General features: G+C 35.1%; 1 protein-coding gene across 2 annotated transcripts in view; it reads right to left on the reverse strand.

Annotated features, from left to right (window-relative positions):
* Positions 1 to 21,085, reverse strand: part of unc-45 (unc-45 myosin chaperone) — a 368,157-nt gene that overhangs the window by 56,275 nt on the left and 290,797 nt on the right. For both annotated transcript variants that reach the window (XM_090393271.1, XM_090393270.1), the window contains exon 17: positions 4,428 to 4,541. In XM_090393271.1, the coding sequence (XP_090249397.1) occupies positions 4,428 to 4,541 (114 nt within the window). The remainder of the gene's footprint in view (positions 1 to 4,427; positions 4,542 to 21,085) is intronic.

Here is a 21,085-nt window from a genome sequence, read left to right on the forward strand (position 1 = left end):
GAAAATTAAATTTTATCAGTTTGTAGAGAAGACCTTGATGCCATACTTTATCAAACGCCTTCTCTGCGTCGATGAAGATGGCAGCTGTATTGAGTTTCCAGTTGAAACCTTTAGTAATGATTTCTACCAGCCAGTGCACTTGTTGGGCTATACTATGGGCCCTAAGGAAGCCGAACTGTTCGTTAGGCAAAATTCCTAACTTATCTGTTTCTGCTTGGAATCTTGAGAGGATCACTTTCTCTGTTACCTTTCCGAGGCTGGATAATAGGCTTATGGGTCTGTAGCTTTCAGGGTTGATGTAATGCAGAAGTCATATTTCTATATATGAGTAGCCAAAAGGCTTCATTTCGGCGATGCAAAATTATTCAAATTAAGTGGATATTGAATCCAACATTATTTCAAAGCCGAATACAGAAACTACAAGAGTTTCATGCCGAATACAGAAACTATAAAAGTTTCGGCAGATCCAAGCATAAGCAAACTTTTCATGACAGGGGCAACTCATAGTAAAGGTGGAGTAAGATCTGATCACTATCCTTAGTATTTCCCATAATGTAAAACATCTCCTAGAGGACACGTATGATGTTATATGTTATGGGGGGGGGGAGTCACTACCCTGACTGGTTTCAACCTTTGTTGAAGTCTCGTCAGTGGGAGCCAGACCCAGATGTAAATATTCAAGTTGAAGTGATGCAGAACTTATACTTTACCACACGAGTTGCCAAGAAAGGTGTCACATCATAAAAGGCACCAAGAATTACCGAAAAAGAGAGCCAAAAGGCTTCACTTTGGCGATGCAAAATTATTCAAATTAAGTGGATATTGAATCCAATATTATTTCAAAGCCGAATAGAGAAACTACAAGAGTTTCATGCCTAATATAGAAACTTTAAAAGTTTCGGCAGATCCCAGCATAAGTAAACCTTTCATGACAGCTCTGGATTAGAGAGATGTTGGAAGGTTTTCTGCTTTGTTATACTATAAATTAAAGATGCAAAGAAATTATATTGTTGGCTTAATCCATTTATCCAAGTGTAAGCAAACAAAGTTTGCACATGAAGTAATTTCAGGATTGGAATATAAAAGAGACTTCACATATGGCAGAACTAGAGCAAGCGCTCTGTCAAACCACATCCTGAATTCTGCTGACACTAACTCTATAATACATCAAGTCATGTGGGACAAATCGTAAAATATCTTTTGATGCTATGATGAACTGCAGAAAAGAATTGTAGAATCTAAAGAAATGGAAGTTTTTTTTCCCCCACTTGGTTAGAATATAATAAATTTAGTTTAATCCCTTTATCCAAGTGTAAGCAAACAAAGTTTGCTCCTGAAGTATCTTCAGGACTGAGACAACTCGTGGTAAAGTTGGACCAAGCCCTCATCACTACTTGTCTTAATATCTCCCATAATGCAAAGCACATCTCCTTGTGGGCATGTATAATGCTATGCATTAAGGGAAGGGCCACTACCCAGACCGGTTTCAACCTTTATTAAGGTCTCATCAGCGGGAGCCAGACCCAGAGCTGGTAATAATACTAAGGTGGAAGCAATGGAGAAGTCATATTTAACCATAACAGTTGCCAAAAGGTGTCTCACCTTATTATTAAATTACTCTAGCTTTAGAGAAAGATGTTGGAATTTTTTTTTTCTTCTTTTTTCCACTTGGTTACAATATAATAAATTTAGTTTAATCCTTAATCGAAGTGTAAGCAAACAAAGTTTGCTCCTGAAGTATCTTAAGGACTGAGGCAACTCGTGGTAAAGGTGGACCAAGATCTCATCACTACTTGTCTTAGTATCTCCCATAATGCAAAGCACATCTCCTTGCAGACATGTATAATGTCCGCAAGGACATTATACCACGAGTTGCCTCAGTCCTGAAGATACTTCAGGAGAAAAAGAAAAAAACTTCAACATCTTTCTCTAAATCTAGAGTAATTTAATAATAAGGTGAGATGAGACACCTTTTGGCAACTCGTATAGGCAAATATGACTTCTCCATTGCTTCCACCTTAGTATCACCACCACCTCTGGATCTGGCTCCCAATGAAGAGACCTCAATAAAGGTCGAAACCGGTCTGGGTAGTGGTCTCCTTCCCTTAATGCATAGCATTATACATGTCCGCAAGGAGATGTGCTTTGCATTATGGAAGATACGAAGCTGTCATTACAAGTAGTAATGACAGCTTGGTCCACCTTTATCATGAGTTGCCTCAGTCCTGAAGATACTTCAGGAGCAAACTTTGTTTGCTTACACTTGGATAAAGGATTAAACTAAATCTAAAGAAATCATCCTCAATCTAGTACATTTCAATGCTAACCTCAGCTATAATCTCTCAGACTGCCAGTGCGCTACTATCCAACTTTAGCATGCACGAGACCTTGAATGCATGTGAACGCCCGACAATGAAGAGAAACATAGAATGCCTTCAAATGTTAATATGTTAGTGTTTTAATGTTTAGATTTTTTTCCTCTCTCAATATTTTTGAGAGATATATTTTTAACGTATCCGCTAGCGTATTGGTAAGAGTTCCAGTGAAACTGCCCTTTCAACCAAACACATAGAAAACACTTCCTTTCCAAAAGACTACAGTGACAGAATTAAAAAAATAATGAAGTCCTTCCCCATTCCACGACCATCTCTTCAGAAATGCCATCACCATACCTTACATCCGTGGTACATCAGAAAAAATAGTCAGATCATTAAAAAAGTACAACCTCCATACAGCTTTTAAGCCCCACCATAAACTTGCTACCCTTGTCCGTTCCACCAAAGACCAGCTCCCTCCTCTCTCAGTGCATGGAATATATAGAGTACCTTGTGCATGTAAATTGGCTTACTTTGGACAGACAGGCAGATCAGCAACTATCCGGTTAGAAGAACACAAGTCATACATCTGCAATTACGATTATGGTCAATCTGGCCTTGCAGACTATGTTTTGGATACAACCAGCACCGACGCCTAGTATTTTTCTTGTGTGTGCAATTAATGTTCAGCGAATTTCCAAAAAAGTTTTTTTTTTAATAAAGTGTGAATAAAATGAACAGAAAATGAAAAACAAATGAAAACTGCTTTACAGTATAACATTACCTACAGATTAGTCCTGCTTATACAATTTTTTTTTACACGGAACTCAACAATTAATCATAAGTTGATTTATGATACATCAAAAAATAAAAAAAGAACTATTTTAGGTATATTTTCGTAAATTTTAATCAAAATTTACAGTGACATAATCGGGTCCAGGATACAATTTCAGAATTTATTTGTTCGTTTCCGGGAAGATCTGAAGGGGCCTGAACGGAAGACGATGTACATTCATAATTATATGTACCATTCTGTACCATTTGTTGTTCATTTAAATTCTTATCTCATATTTTTTGAGATCTTTTAAGCACCTTTTCTTCTGCACTGCCTGTGTATATTGCACACGCCACCAGCCGGACCTGGATACAACCCATAGGATCTCCTGGGAAAAAAACACCATGCTCCACCATAGTAAATTCAAAAAAAGAAAGACTATTCTTTGAATCTGCATCTGCACTTAGGAATCAACCAAATTTAAACAAATACGGTTGCATTAAACTTCCCAAAATTTGGGAAACATTATCAGAGATCCCTCTATACATCCTAGGCCACCTGCAAAGGGCACACCACCTAGATGGGACTTTAGTTTCACTCACTATTGTATTATATTTGTGTGTGTTGTTACAAAAAGTTTTTTTGTAATCCTCGAAGATGTCTCTGTGACGGAGACAAAATATTGGAAGTATTAAAATTAGTTTTAATCCTTTCTCCATGCTGATAATATTCCATTAAACCTCTAACATGAAAACTTAAATACAAATCCTTGTTATATTCTGAAGATTTCTCAATTATTTATCTTAAAATGAAAATCTGATAGTGACAACCTCTATCTGGCCTGAATCCAGCTTATTCTTCACTAAGCTTCCACTTCCACATTTTTTCTTAGCCATTTCTCAAATATACTTGCACAAATCTTACCAGGAACAGTACTCAGTAGGGAAATACCTCTGTAATTCTCAGATTCAGTTTTTTCCTTTTTTTTTTTTTTTTTAAATAGATGGATGCTATGAGAGCTCTGCTCCAATCATCTGGAATTCAATCCTCTGACCAAGTATTCTTTATTATGCAATGCAGCCACTGTAAATTTCTATATCTCCAATACAGAGAAGGTTTAAGAAGAATTTATCAGTATAATCAATATTTTGAAAATTTGGTCTCTGAGTAGCAAGGTATGTCTATTAATCAGTGGTTAGGCCATTTATAAAATGCTAATAGCTTCAAACATATTTAAATTGAGTATATTTGTAACCTAGGTTTCAGGATACTGGAAAAGAATACATGGGAATAATACAAGATCAAGACAATAAATAAATAAATAAATAAATGCCTACTCTTTGTCCAGGAAAGGCAACTTCTGGATTGATGGTAATCCCAATTCTTGAGAGAGCCTGTGCTGCAATGCGTTTTCCTATATCAGTACCCTCCAGAGCTAGAACCAGCAATGTCTAGTATCCAACAACAGAGAGCAACACAATAATATATTATATGAAAGCTAAAATAAAATTTTCTTGAACAATTTTGCATATAATTTCACTCTGAAAACTTTTTTCTGAACTCAGTTGCATAACTACCATGCCAACAAAAAAAAGAAAAAAAATGATGATGATAATAATAATAAAATAAATAATAATAAACTTGCATTGTAAAGGAGGATAAAAATCAAAAGAGTAAATTATATTCTTGGTTTAATCCTTTATCCAAGTGTAAGCAAACAAAGTTTACACCTAAAGTAACTTTAAGACTGGGCAACTCACATATAGAAGCTAATGACTTCACATCATTAGTTTCAATATACAAATTACCCAGTCTTGAAATTACTTCAGGTGCAAACTTTGTTTGCTTACACTTGGATAAAGGATTAAACTAAGAATATAATTTCTTGGCATCTTTAATTTATAGTATAACAAAGTGGAAAAACTTCCAACAAAAAAGCAAAAGAGTAATGGATCTCATGAAAACTCAAGAACTCATCTAAAGCATCTCATCTCATTTTAATGGATGGGTTGGAGTAAAATAAATAAATTAAACTGTCATATACAAACATTATTGTGATTATTTTTTGCACATATGTCGATAATAACATAGGAAATTCCTGTGATCGCCACCTGATAATCTGACACATCCTTTAAACCAAAAATGGATCCCATTCTTCCCTACAAATGACTAAAATTTTCATGCTTTTTAGCTTATTTTTGAAGTATGCTTAATTTTTAATCTAAATACAATTCATAATTAATGTTAAGTTTTGATTATTTCAAAATTTATATTGATATTGTAGCTGCTCATAAAAATATTTTGTTCTCTGCCCTTTGTTTTCTAAAGCATTTCAGTCTTCAGAGATTAATCTTTAGCTTATAATTATTAACTACATTTGCTACACTAAATACACATTAAAAATGAAGGACTGCAAACTTCCAACTCAATATGTGATGGTGTCATACTATTCACAGTGGTCAGAACATGTTGATTCAGGACACAGGTGTATAAAAGGGATTTGAATATTTATTTATTATATTCATTGTCAATTCGGGATTCATTTAAGAATTATGATGGTGAAAGAAAATATGATGCAAAAATAGTATTTCTTTATTTGTTGTTACTTGGGAAAAGAATAGCGATATTAAATTTAGTGAAAGAGAAAAATGGAAATAAAAGTTTGATTAACAGAGTAGATAGATATAAGCAGTGTGTGTGTGTCACGTATTTTAAATACAAATTATTATGACTGATATCGTAGAGATCTGAATAGTTTTCCACTATTAAAATTGCTTTAACTACTGCTGGCACAGAAAAAGAAAAAAAAAAGCACTACTGTAAATTTAAATATTTTGCCTAATACTGATAATTCATCATTATTTAATCTACTATTGAGCTTAATCTACTGAGATGTAACATGAATGAGCTGTAATGTTAATATACAAATGCTACAAGTATCAGAAACAAGGGAAATGAAATGGTTGCACTGATTGAGTTTGTTCACCCAAAAATTGTTGGAATAGGTGAGACATGGTTGGATGAGGATGACGTCCTGACAGAAATAGAGATGGAAGGGTATGATATATTTTGTGAAGATAGAATGAGTAAAAAGGGAGATGGAGTGCTGTTGATGACAGAAAAAGAGTATGTCCATACAAGGTAGAAATCATTATTATTATTATTATTATTATTATTTGACACCTCCAGGGAGTCCTAAGACTCATCGAGGGAGGACACCTACTCTACAACTCTTCGTCTCCACCACTCAACCTCATCCACAAACCGCCTCATCTACATCAATGGCATCTAATGTCCACCATCACCACTATTATTTTCACAGACAATCACAAACACCTATACCTACGGCGGGATTCGAACCTGCAGCCTTTTGGCTGGAGAGCGGATATGCTAACCACTCGGCCAACCAGGCTGGCTCAAGAGAAAATAGTGGTAGTGGTTTTGAGGCAGTATGGTGTGAGACAGAGGTGAATAGAAAGAAATACTTCATTGTATATTTCTCTATACCTGGTAATGTGGAGGCTAGTGACAAAGAAATACATAAGCAAGTTAGCCCAGCAAATAAGAAAAGGATGATGGTAATTACAGCAATATCAATTGGGATGAAGAGATAGCAACTGGAGTAAAGAAAACAAGTTTGGCTTTTTGAGGGAGGACAACTACCTCAGGCAATATGTAATAGAAGATACACAAGAATTGAGGATCTTAGATTTGATCATCTCATCAGAGGATGTTATTATAAATGAGGTATCAAATCTCCCTCCAGTTGGTGAGTGCCCATGAAGTGATTACTTGGTTGTTGCCAATCATGTGAGGACTTCCATGAGGAAAAGATATGTGGAACTACAAGGCTGGTGATTATGAGAAGCTTGGGAGACATTTTGCAGCTGTAGCATGGAACGAGGAGTTATGAAAAGGAGGTCAATGCTGCTTGGGTGATATTCAAGAACTATGTAGTAGAAGCAATGTCTAAATGTATTAAAAAGGTCAGAAGGTTAAATAAGGTAGGTGTGAATGGATGAATGAAGAGATTAAGCATGCAATACAGAGCAAAAAAAGCATTATTGAGGCAACATAAGAGAAGTGGTAATAATCAATTCCATGAGGAATACAAAGAACAGGCAAGGAGAGTGACTCAGCTGGGAAGTGTGACAAAAGTTACACTTACTAGCTCATAAGTAGTAGTTAGCTAATGAAGCCAAAAAAATTCTGGGAAGTGGGGAGGGGTTCCTTCGATATGTAGCCAGGAAAACAGTGATTATGGTAAGATGGCACTGACAGGAGAAAATCGTATAAGGAAAACTGCAACAATTATAATTTGATGTTTGAATTCTGTCACCTTCTTAATGAGCAGTTCATAAAGGTCTTTCACCTTGTGCATGTGACATCATGGAGAGTTTGAGAGCAGTGAATGATGAGGAGGAGAAATTGACTTGGAGTGAGAAAGAGGTATGTGGGGAATTAAGCAAACTTGATACTAATAATGCTGGGACTTGATATATCACAGCATATTTTGAAGAAATGCACCAGGGAGTTTGACATCTGCCTTGACATATTTGTTTAATATGAGTCTTACACTGAGTCAAGTCCCAAAGGAGTGGAAGGAAGACAAGATTGTACTGCTTCATAAAGAAGGTGACAGAATTCAAACATCAAATTATAGCCCAATCTGTGTCAGGTGTTGTGGTTAAAGTGTTGGAAAGGCTGGTGAGAAACAGGATCCAGAATTGGGTTGACAACAATGATATTATCTTTGATGGACAGCACAGAATTGCTAAAGGGAGGTTATGCTTTAGTGATCTACTTACTATTAAAGGTGACAGCAGCATTGGAAGTGAACGATGGATACACAGTAACATACTCAGACTTTGTGAAGGCATTTGATAGATTACTGCATGATAAGTTGATAGTCAAACTAGAATAGGTGGAGTTGGATATTTGCCTTGTGCATTGGATTGGAGATTGACTGTCTGATAGATATCAACAAGTTGTGTGTAGGGAAGTAACTAGTGGTGTACTGCAGGGGTCTGTTTTAGGGTCATTGCTGTTTAACTTGTATGTTAATGACATTGAAGAAGATTTGAATGGTGATATACAGTTGTTTGCAGATGATGCAAAGTTAGGATGAACTATGAGGAGTAGAGCAGATGTTGTGGCCTTACAATAAGACTTGAACAGACTGAGTGAATAGATACAGGAGTTGGGATGCCAGTTCAATGTTGCAAAATATAAGGTTTTAAAATTTGGAAAACAAAGATGGGATATAGAATTTACTCTTGGTGGAGGAAATATGAGATCTTAGGATTATGGTGGATAGGGATCTAAAATTTAGAGGCTGTACTGCCAAAATTGTGAGGACAATACAACGAATTCTGGCAATGATGTAGAGGACACTGACTTGTAGAAGGAGATTCTGGTTCATTGTATAAGGTTCTGATTAGGCTACATATAGACTACTGTGCACGGATTTGGTCACCGATGACCAAAATAGTTTCTGATCTCTGGAATGTTGAATATGAAGAAAAGTTGAGATGATACAATATGCACAGCCTAGTGGATAAGAGGAAGAGGGGTGATATGATAGAGACATACAAGTTGGTAAGGGGTTGTTAGAGAATTAATATTGAAGAGGTTTTTCATAATATGGTGGAAGATTGGGGGAGAACAAGAGGTCATCCCTGGAAGTTGTATAAGGGAAGTGTGAGCAAGGCAGTGAGAAGAAGATTTTTTGCATGGAGAGTTGTGAATGACTGGAATGCATTGCCTAAGAGTGTGTTGTCTGCAGAAATTTTGCATATGTTTAATGCATGGTATGATGAGTTGTGTGTATGACAAAAGGAACCTCCTAGATGAGTCTGTGACTCCATGGGATCTTAGAATAATAATAATCTATAAATTAAAATGTTGTCCAAATTTTCTTCTGTCAGTTTCATTCTGTACCATGCCAATGTCTTAATTATTACAGAATTTGATTCAACATCCTGGAGGTTTATTCGTAATATGCTGCTTTCTTGTCTGGTGGCACAGTCAATTTCCAGTATTAACAGTTTTTAGTTATAGATGTTTTTATATTTTCTCATACTTTTGTGGCTGCATTGTTAAATAATTGACAATATTATGAGAATTAATGATAGGCATTTTAATGCCTCACATATGGATCGAGTAGAGTCTAAAATGCATAAAAACTGTATGATTTGAGTCCGAGATATTTCAATACAAATCTTTTGCTTTTTCTCAGTAGAAAATGCATGAGATGGTCCATTTCATGCACAGGTTTCCTGCATGGCTTCTAACTAGCTGAACATTGAGTTCAGTTGCTTGCATTTTGATTTTGAATAAGTCTCATCAAATTAAAATAATTCAAGCAGTAATGACTTCATTCATCTACCCATGCTTGCACTTAGTGTTCCCTGAACAACTGAACGATTAAGATTAAAACATTGTAAACAACAATGAATTATGCATTCCTATCTGCCTATTAAAATCATCTAAACTTATTTAGACAGACTCCATGTAAAAGTTTACACTAATGATTTTTTCATCTACCCATATTTACAGTTAGATGCTCCCTGAACAACTGGACAATGAAGATTAAAAACTGTAAACAATGAGTCATATATTCCTGACAACCTATTAAAATCCCCTAAACTTGTTTACACAAACACTGTAAACAACAGTTTAGAGGATTTCAATGTTATATATGTATATGTATATATGTATACATATATTACATATGTAGTTATGCAAGTACCTTTTAATGAGAAGGATTTTAATAAGAAGTTTGACTAAAATCAGAGGTTTAAAAACATTTTACAAACTATATTTTCTTGGAGTGAACTTTTTTTTTTTTCTTCTGTGTAAGAGCAGTACTTGATTCCATAGCATCTGTAATGGTGGAAAACTATTTAGCTCTATACAATACTAGTCATATAAGTTGTATTTAAAAAAAATCCATGGCAACACACCCACCCACCCACATACACAGCTTATATCTTTTCTCTACAAGTAAAACTTTTATTTCCATTTTATATTTCAATAAATTTTTAGAATATAATTTTATTTTATTTTATTTAGAAAGAATATATTTTACTTAATAATAAAACCCAAATAATTAATTCTAGTTTTGAGGGAAACTTGTGCCATAGTATCATGAATTATCTATATGTAAACACAAGAAGTATTATTTATTAAATATACTGTCAAATATTTCAGTTTGAAACTAACAAAGTATTATCAGTAGCCTGAACAACATTTTTTTACAAGATAGAATCCAAACAATTGAATTATTCAAAATAGCACGAGCTGTGTGATGTTAAATTGCTAATAGCGTTATGCTTCACTGAAAAAAAGGTTAATCATAAAAGTGATTATAAAATGATTAACCTTATTGGGATAACATAAAATACCAGATGATCTTAGGCAATAAATTAGTTGTGTAGCAAGTAAGGTTTTGCATATTTGTCGACCTGTGTGTGTGTTACAGATGGAGCATTACTTTCTAGGAGTGAAATGTTTTGCTCTAACCTGGAAATATACATTCAGAGAACACAAGCAAATTGTCTCCCAATCCAGATAGTTAAAAAAATTCATGATAACAAAAACATTCTATCAATCCATTATTACTAATTCGTGGAATTAGGAAAAAAAAACAACTTCTTTTTGAATCATTCTGGAAAGAACATTGTATTTTTGTTCAAGATCATTTTGACCCCTAAATACTGAGAGTATCAAAAATGTCAGAAATAGACGAAAGAGCGTGGTGACAGTAATTAAAGATAATTCTACAGATATGGAGTAATTACTTTGAAACACTAGAAAGTTTTTTCACTTGGTTACAAAATAAATTATTATTATTATGATTCAGGCATCCATGGAGTCAAAAGACTCATCGTGGGAGGTGCATCCTAGAAAACACAAAGTCTATTATACCCTTCCCTAAACTCATTGACTGTTCGTACTCTCACTACTCTATTAGGCAATGCATTCCATGGTTCAACCATTTCATGGTACAAAGAAACTACTCCTCACCCTCTTGCTCACAACTTCCTTTTGTAACTTCCAGGTTTGTCTCTTGTCCTCACTCCTTCCACCTATTCCACCAAACAAAAGAACTCCCCAGTGTCAACCCTGTAACTACTGTACCTCAGTTTAAATCGCATCACCTCTGCTTCTTCTATCTACAAACCTCTGCAGTTCACATTCCCTCGGCCACTCTTCATAACTAACACTGTACAGTCCTGATACCATCTCTGTTATCTGCCTCGGCACTCTCTCCTCTATTAATTTATCCCCTTCAAATCCTGGGGACCAAATTTAAGAAATAATCGAAGTGTGGTCTGATCAGGACTTTATACAATGGAATGACAACTCTTATTTCTCCAGGTCAGTGTCCTTCTCAGTATTGCAGCAATTGTCTGGGTTCATTTCACAACCTTTGCAATATGTTCCCTGAATTTCAGGTTTCTATCAATCAATACCCTGATCATCACTTGCCTCCTTCAACTTCCTCTAACAAAGTATGCAGTCTCCCATCGATGTATTACAAACTTCAAGACTTAACATTTAGCTGCATTAAACTGACATCCCATTCATTAGACCATCTGTCCAGTTTATTCAAATTTTCTTGCAGAGGATAACACATCTGCACTAATAACCCTTCCCAGCTTCACATCATCTGCAAAAAACTGAATATTCCCTATAATTAATTCACGTCATTGATATAAAGATTAAACAATACAGGTCTGAAAACTGAGCCCTGTAGGACCCCACTTGAAATCTTCTGCCTCCTCGATACTGCTCCCCCTATATACAACTCTCTGATACCTATCAGATAGCCAATTCGGAATCCAGTTGACTAACCTAACATCTAAACCCATGTGCTGCAGCTTAAATCAGCTTATTGTGTGGTACCCTGCCAAATGCTTTTGTAAAATCCCCCCAAAATGATAGAAGATGCCTTTTCCTCATCAACCGCTCATCACTTTATTATAAAAGGCAATCATATTACTTAAAAAAGAGCATGCCTTAACAAATTCAAGCTGACTCTCACAGATAACAGTACCCTCATCTGCCCAATGCTGTAAATGATCCCTCACTAATTTCTCCATAATCTTAACTACTGATGAAATACAAACTTGTCTATAGTTTGACACTTCTAGTCTGCTACCACCCTTATGCAATGGCATTATCTTATCTTTGTTTCACTCCTTGGGTATCTTTCCCATGGCCAGACTTTCATTGAAAAGCAAGGTCAATTGAGTTGCATTGTCAGTTCTTTAGCACAGTCTCTCTAAACCTGTGGCAAAATTTCATCTGGTCCCACTTCTTTATTGACATCCAGAGTACTCAGTATTTGAAACACACTCACCTCCTGCACTTCTAAACCTATCCCTCTAGTATTAAAATCTACTTCTCCAGGATGAAATACCCCAATAAAGTGTTCATTGAGCAACTCCACTATATCCTTTTCATCAGTCACACTATTCCCATTTTTATCCAACAATGTTATTCTTCCATTCTTCCCCTACTGGCCATGTAGTGAAAAAATTCCTTAGGATTTTCTTTGAATCTTAAGGCCAATCAATCTCTTCTCATATTCCAATTAGCCTTCTGTCTTTCCAATCTATACTAATCTTTTCCATTACTTCCACCATCTTATCCCATTTGACAAAGTCAAAAGCTTTTTCAAAATCAAGTAAAGACATTTAAATATCTAGGAAGTGCTATTAGCAGTGATGGAAAATGTAAAAGTGACATAAAAGCAAGAATAGCGATGGGAAGAAATGCCTTTAATAGAAAATGGAATTTATTCAGAAGTAAAATGGATAGAAACCTAAAGAAAAGACTAATAAAATGTTATGTGTTGCCCTCTATGCATTAAAGAAAGAAGAAATTAAGATTTTAGAAAGCTTTGAGATGTTGATTTGGAGGATGGAAAAAAATCAAATGGACAGATAAAATAACTAATGAAGAGGTCTTAAAAAGAGTAGAAGAAGAAAGAAGTCTGTTAAGGAGGATAAAAAGAAGAAAGGGAAACTCACATATTCTGAGATGGAATGGAATCATCAGAGATGTCATCGAAGTTAAAATAGACAGAAAAAGATCCAGAGGAAGAGTAAGGAAAACAATGCTAGATGATATGCTGAATAGAGACAGGTACACAACCTTGAAAGAGAAGGCTCAGAACAGAAGAGAGTGGAAGAAACATTTTTGCTACTAAGAGAAGAACCTGCTCAATTGCAGAATACTCAAGAAGAAGAAGACCAACCATATTAGTCACTCTTAAATATCAGCTTACCGGGTGGCCCTTCTGGGCTGATATCTCTTTTTTACTTGCAGTTCCTGTTTGATATTGTTTGTCATCCATTTTACATCAAATTGTGTTATCTTTTTCACTCATGGTATATAGCTTGCTATTGCCACTAATAAATATCCCTTCACAAGTTCTCAAGCACTAATGATATCTTTCCCTTCCAATTCCTCCTTCCATGGAACTGCTCCAAGTTGATATGTAAGACTATTACAATAACCTGTCTTATAATTCTACATACATTCCTTTCTCCTTGATACTCCTGCATGTCTATTCATCTTTCAAGTTAAAATAATGTGGTCACTCTCTCTCCAACGTGAGGGCAGATATGCCAACTCAATTATAATCAGCTGTTCTGATGCTATGTCCAAATCTAAAACTCTTTAACCTTGTGCTCCTTCGACTACATGTTGCCTAAGACATTTGTCCCTCAAGAATTCCAGAAATTCCATTCCCTTACTAATACATCAGTTTCCTCTTCCCAGTTTATACTACTGTAGTAAAATCTCCAATAAGAATCATTCTTCTTGCTCTTGCCAAGCTCAACTGCCTAAGCATCTTTTTCTCTCACCCTCTATGCTCCCTAGCTTGTAGCCACACCCCACTAAATATCCTGTCCACCTCTACCTCACACCATATGTTTTCAAAACCATTAGTGCAACTATCCCTCCAAATCCTCCACTCTGAGAGGACATAAATCATCAGTACTTCACTACTGCATTTTCCCTTCCTATCAGGGGTGAATATTCTGGGTGTACTAGGTGTGCAGTGCTCATCCACTGAATAGCAATATCACCAATATTATATTTTTGCATTTATTGTTAAAGACTCCCCTAATTGTTTCCAGACCTCACATAATTCCTAAAATTAAATGCAACATACCAATGCTTCATGAAGAGGACACTTTTCAATGCGTAAACATTGCATCACATTCGTGTTAATAGTCCAGGTATGCATTCAAAATACATACCCCTTTAAGCTCTTTGAAAAGATTTATAGATGGCGCAGCAGGTCAAATTCATAACATTCTAGTAGTTTTAAACTGCTCAGAATTCGAGGCTGGTGAGCTCTGAGACAATAACACCTAGAGGTTATGATTGGTTATTGTGTCAACCAATCCAATTGAATGTTGTCACATGTCATGAGTTGCTGTTTTTGTTTTCTGAGTTTCATCTGTTTTGCATTCATGAGTGTGAATTGATGTGTAGGCAAATTTTTATATATAATATAGACAAGTTTTTAATATACAATTTCAATAAATTTATAACTTTTTTTGCCCACATTTATAATTGGAAACAGTATTGTAGTCAAAGGAGGTAAGCGTCGTCCTCCTCTTCCAAATTTTACACCTTTGAGTAATTCAAATATACCAATCAAATATAGCATTTTCCTTCATTATTGTTTTCTAATATACAATATCTTAACCCTTTGACTTATAAATTATTTTTAAAGTTGGAACAGATAAAACTACTATTTATTTAATTCATGTAATTTATTTCATTAATTGTTACCTGATTATAAAGAATATTAATAATTTTGCAAGGTATGATACTTTTCGAAGCACTTAGGTAAATGTAATGGTATCAAACATTTTTTACATTGCCATGTAGTCTCACTTCTTACATTATGCTTGGCACATACATGGCATCTCTTTGCTGGATGTTGCTTTTTATCAGTGGGGAGGTATATGTTCAGGGAAATGTGCCCAATTTTTTGCCTGCAGTCTAATTGGGCAGTCCTTTTGCGATGGACGTCCATGGGTACTATAATTAGGTAAAGATATATTTGACAACATATCTTCTGCTACGTTCAAACAGAAATTGACTATTGTTAGTTTTGATGTATTAGGTAGTTTGGAATATAAAACCTAAGCATTGTAAATAGCAATATCCATCAAATAGAAAAATATTTTCTTGTAACCTTTGACGCATTTTCGCATAATTGAAAATCAAGCAAGTAGTTGGTCTTGCCTATCGACACCGCCCATTCCGCAATTGTATTCAAGAACACATTTAGGTTTTATTACTTTTTCTTCATCGCCTCTCTTACTTCTCCTTACTTTTCCTGTATCTATCATTTCTTCTTTTGAATGCTTTGTGCTTATCAAGTAAACATCCTTCTTATCGTGCCAACATAATGACAAAATTTCTCGACAAGTTTTGATTCACCTTTTTTTATTTCATATGTCGTCAATTTCTTAGGCATATTCTTGCGATTTGTTCTAACTGTCCCCACAACATTTGTACTACTTTTTCTCAAGAAATAAAATAATTCTGGTGACAAATACCAATTATCTAAGAATAACGTATATCCTTTTCCTAAAATAGGTTCGGCCAACTCCATTACAACATTTTGAGATGCAGGTGTATCGCTTCCCAGAATTTTATCCTTTCCTGTATAAATTTTGAACTTAGAACAATATCCAGTCTGATTCACATAGCTTGTAAAATTTTATCCCAAATAGTGCTCGTTTGCTAGCAATAAACTGTACATAATTTAGTCGACCTCTATATTTCACAAGGGATTCGTCAATTACTACATTTTTATCTGGTGTATATAATTGCTGAAACTTATTATTCAGGTAGTCGACTATATTTCGCACTTTACATACTTTGTCGTCTTTCTTTATTGTTTCATTATCCACGAAATGGAGAAAATGAGATATAGCCAAGAAGCGTTCACGAGGCATAATTTTTGAATATATGGGTGTCTTGACCACAGCCCTCTTTGACCAATACATGTCTATATTAGATTTTTTTACCTGTGACATCATTATAAATAATGCAAAATATGCCTGCAATTCGTCACTTGTTATTGGATATCATTCTTCAATCTTTTTAGTAATTTCCTCATTTATTGCTTGAGCCGTATCTATTAGTTTCTGTAACTATCATGTCAAAGAAATCAAGTATTTGTTTCAAAACAGAAAGAGGAGTCGGATTTGCACCAAATCTTAGCAAAGCAATTGCATTGATTCCGGGAATTTCCGTAAATAGTTTTATAATAGGAATATTTTCCTTTTCTTGCCAATTCCATTCATTTTCTGTTACATCGGAATCATCGCTACTAGACGATATCAGTCTCAAATGTTTACGAACATTGCCTTGAACCGAACTTCCACTGTTACTATCACTATTATCACTTGACAAATCAAAAATGCCAACACTTTGATGATATAAATTTGTCTCGCTGTTTTTATCCAAACTGTCCTCTCTGCTTTCAATATCACTTTCGCCTAACATATTATAAATATTTGCAGACATATTAGGGACGATAATAAATTGCACTACAAACTAACTAGTGAATAAAGTTTATATGCATATATTATTCACTGCCTAACACCCTAAATTCATTTGAAATTGATGCGAACTTCGCAACGCCTGCGATACGTCAAAATCAATTTTGGTGCAATAAACAAAATACGTGTCACAGGCGTCTTTGTATGTTAACGGGTTAAAACAAACACATTGTTCCCACACTCTGCACAAATTTGATTACAATTAATTGATAAAGTATTGAAAGTTATCCTATAATTAATCACATTAGACCAATTAAGATGAGCACTGAAGTGCTATACACTCTTAAAACTTTCATACATCGATAAAATGCAATCATACGGTCAACCAAATGTGAATTTTGTAGCACAGGTTGCATAAGCCACAATAGTACACGCAACCAAAATGGGCATGCAAATGTCACTGCTTTTTACCCTGCCAAAAAAAGTTGTATCCTGCTACTTCTATTCCTGCCTGCATATCATTTTCCATCATCAGAGATCCTAATAATCTTTGAACTGATGCTATCAATGGCACAAATTCATCTCCTTTATTCCTGGCATTATAAACAATCAAGGCATTTTCACTGTTTCTATACCTATCATTATCCCCTCCAGACTTCACTGGATGCAGCATTGTTGTTATGTTCCATCGAGTTGTTTTTGACTCCTGGTGATCCCATGAACATAACATTCTCCATTCAGATCCGCAACTGACCATGTCTTTCAGAATTTCCAAGCGCACTCCAGTTGCTTCTTCAACTCCATCTACCCATCTATGCACCATTACCCAATGTATTCCCCCCCCCCCTTTCTTCCAAGCACCTATTCCCAGAAGAAGTCACCCCTGCTACCATCCACTCTGATAATTCTAGTTTCCCTGCATTGACACACTGACTCATTCAGAGAACAGCATTCTCTCCAGATGCCTACATCCTTCCTCATTCAAACACAAGCTGTCTCTCGAGAGCATACAGTACCTTTTTGTCCTTAAATTTCCTTCAAGCCTCTTTTTTGATACGTTCTGGCTATTACACTATTCATTATTGATACTCTTCTCTGGAGCTTTGCATTATCATAGCTAGGCAATACACACACACACACACACACAAACTTCCCTCTCTCAGTCTTCTTCCGTAAAACCTCAAGCATGAACCTCAGATCTCTTGCCACCCAATTCACACTGTCTCTCAAGTCATTCATGCCCACCATCACAATCATCTCATCTTGCTTAATTGCCATAGCCACACTTTCTATTGTTCCTCTACGCAAATATACCTAAGGCATTCCATGGGAATACTTGAGGAATTCTAGGGGAACATCTCTCTCTCTCTCTCTCCCTCTAACACTTTCTTTCTTTGTTCCCCTACTTACCTGTCCTGTCATGCACTCTCTTTTACTAGTCCTCCTATTCTCTCCTCTTCTATCAATTCCCATAACTCTTTCTCATTCCCACTCTGATTTGCTTTGCATTCGTCATTTCCAGTCACTTAATCTCTACTTTCATGCTTATTCCAAGTGGAATATCAAGATATTCCACTTCCTTTTTCAGCACACCTCTCTCTCTCTCTCTCTCTCTCTCTCTCTCCAAGTTACCTACTCACCTGCATGCCATTCATCCTCCCAAATAAAACCATCTTCGAAAACTTTGCAATGATTAAAACTTACCATACTCCCTACTTTTATTTTTTCATTTACATTCTGCTTGTTATCTTTTCTCTCAATTACGCTGCTCATTTCTCTCTCTCGGTTGGTACTCTCCCGTTTCTGATGTAACACTGCTGAGGTCCATTATACAGGTATCGCTCGATTAACGCGGGTTAATTAATCCCTCTATGTTACTGCGTATATGAAAACCATGTTAATCAAATCTAATGGTAAAAATTACAATTCATCCATGATTGATTACTGTATTAATAATTAATTTTATATGGTACTCTTTTAGGAAAGATAAAAAATGAATGCAAAGTAAATGTTTAATAAATACTTGTACCTACATTATTTACTGCAATTTTTTTTTTTATCAAAAGAAGTTATCAAGAGTCATTTGAACAATCTTAGTTTTTTCTAATCGTCATAAATTCTATGATAACAAGCAAAATGACCCTCCAAACCTCGGCAAACAAGCAATAAAACAAAGAAAAAACACTGCAAATATAATACATGATGGTACAAATTAAGTGGATATTGAACCCAACGTTATTTCATAGCCGAATATAGATACTACAAGAGTTTCGTGCCGAATATATAGAAACTAAAAGTTTCAGCGGATGCAAGCATGAGCAACCTTATGGGCAACTCGTAGTAAAGGTGGAGTAAGTCCCAGATCACTTTCCTTAGTATTTTCTATAATGTAAAGCACATCTCCTACAGGAGATGTATGATAATTAATAAATAAGGTAAATTAGATAAATAAGCCTTTGGCTCTCTATTTCAGTAATACATGATGGGTATTTATTTTCAGTTACAATCTAGAAATTATTGAACAAAGAATAAAAAAACCAACTAAACATCAGGAGGTCAGGGTATATCTCTCAGATACAATTTACTGTGAAATATCACAAACCTTTACATAACATGTGTTAAACCAAACTGACAGCAAAAAACAGTGTGGAATATCACTCTTAACATATGAATGCACAGCTACTCGTGACCTCCAAGCTATACACTGAATTGTGTAAGAATATTTATATTAAACATTTTGCATGTATCTGTCAGATCAGCTGCAAGCTCTGCAGGGTTAATCCAAACTCTTGCCGCAATTAATTTCGCCGCGTTAAGCAAAGGATACCTGTACTAATTTCCAAATCAAAATTTCCTTCCCATTTTCTACATTTTCCATATATATATATATGCATTCCTCAATCTCTCACCTGCCATATATCTAATTGTTAGGATGCATACATGCTAAAAGCAGTGCATACCACAAAATTCCATTGTATGCTGTGTAAAATGTAGTCCTTAAATGGGGAGGACTTGGTGATAAGCCATTAGCAAACTGAACTGTAGCTGCCACTATTATTCAAATACTGCACAAAGAACTACTACAGCAATACTAAAATATTATGTTTTTAAATACAAGTTCCTCACAGATTATACTTTATGTTGTATACTTTAAAGTAAAAATAATAAAAAATAACAAAAACTATCTTTTTCTTTGCTACTGCCTCTGAACATGTCTCACTCTGGTCTAACCCTCTGGGATATTATATTTGCGAAGAAATTATATTCTTGCTTAATCCCTTAACCCAAGTGTAAGCAAACAAAGTTTGCACATGAAGAGGCAGTTGAATTCACATCAAGTGCTTTAGTATCCCACAATGCAACACATTTGTTTGGGGATGTGAATATTGCTATGCATATTATGAAGTGCCCTACTCAACCTGGTTGCAACCATTTATTGAGAAATTATCAGTGGGAGCCAGACCCAAAAAAGATACCAAGGTATATAAAAAGGTTGTGGACTTCATATCAGTTGCTTCAGTTTAATTAATGAAAAAGTCATATATTATATGTATACAACTAGCAAAAAAGATGCATCATCTTATTACTGAAATACTCTGGATCAGAGATAGTTGTAGAAAGTTTTTCCAGTTGGTTACAAAGTGAATTATACTTGCAAGAAATTATATTCTAAAATACCTTATATAATAATAATAATAATAATGCTATGATGAGGCTTTTGACTCCATGGAAGCACCTTATACTCTTTTAACCCATGTGTAAACAAATAAAATATGCACATGATGTATCTAACAACTGGGCCACTTGTATATAAAAAGGTTGTGGCCTTCATATCAGTTGCTTCAGTATCCCATACTGAGACCTCAATAAAGGTCGAAACCAGCCTGGGTAGTAGCTCTTCACATAATGCAGAGCAATACATGTGCAATTCTGCCCATGTAAAACTTCTGTGCCTCCATATTTGAGGGTTTCTAGTTGTCTGTCATCCACTCCAGCTGCTTTTGATATCCATATCCAAAAGGAAATGTGCTGCTTTGCAATATGTGAAGTTATCAGCCTCCATATACAAGTAAACCTAGTTGTAAGATACTTCAAGCTCAAACTTTGTTTGATTACACTTGAGTTAAAGGATTAAACTAAAACGTTTTGGGTTTTAGTTCCTTGTGTTGTCCATTACAATTTTTTTAGCTAGTCTCACTGTTATATCAATTTGTTGTTGTTATTTTGTGTACTGTGACAAACTGTTCTTGTACTCTGCACTAGCAAAATATTCTGTACCAGCAAAATATCAGCAATAAGTTAATAAATATCAATTATTTTCTTATCATTCTGTGTTATAATCAATATCATTAAAATAAATTAACATGTACTACTAACAAATAAGCCTCTACTTGTTTGAGAATTCTTCATAGAGACAATATCATAAGCATGACAGTTCGGCAAGTTGA

This window comes from Typopeltis vanoorti, chromosome 5 (assembly GCF_054136105.1).
Source record: "Typopeltis vanoorti isolate ZY-2024b chromosome 5, IOZ_Tvanoo_1.0, whole genome shotgun sequence".
Taxonomy (NCBI): Eukaryota; Metazoa; Arthropoda; class Arachnida; order Uropygi; family Thelyphonidae; genus Typopeltis; species Typopeltis vanoorti.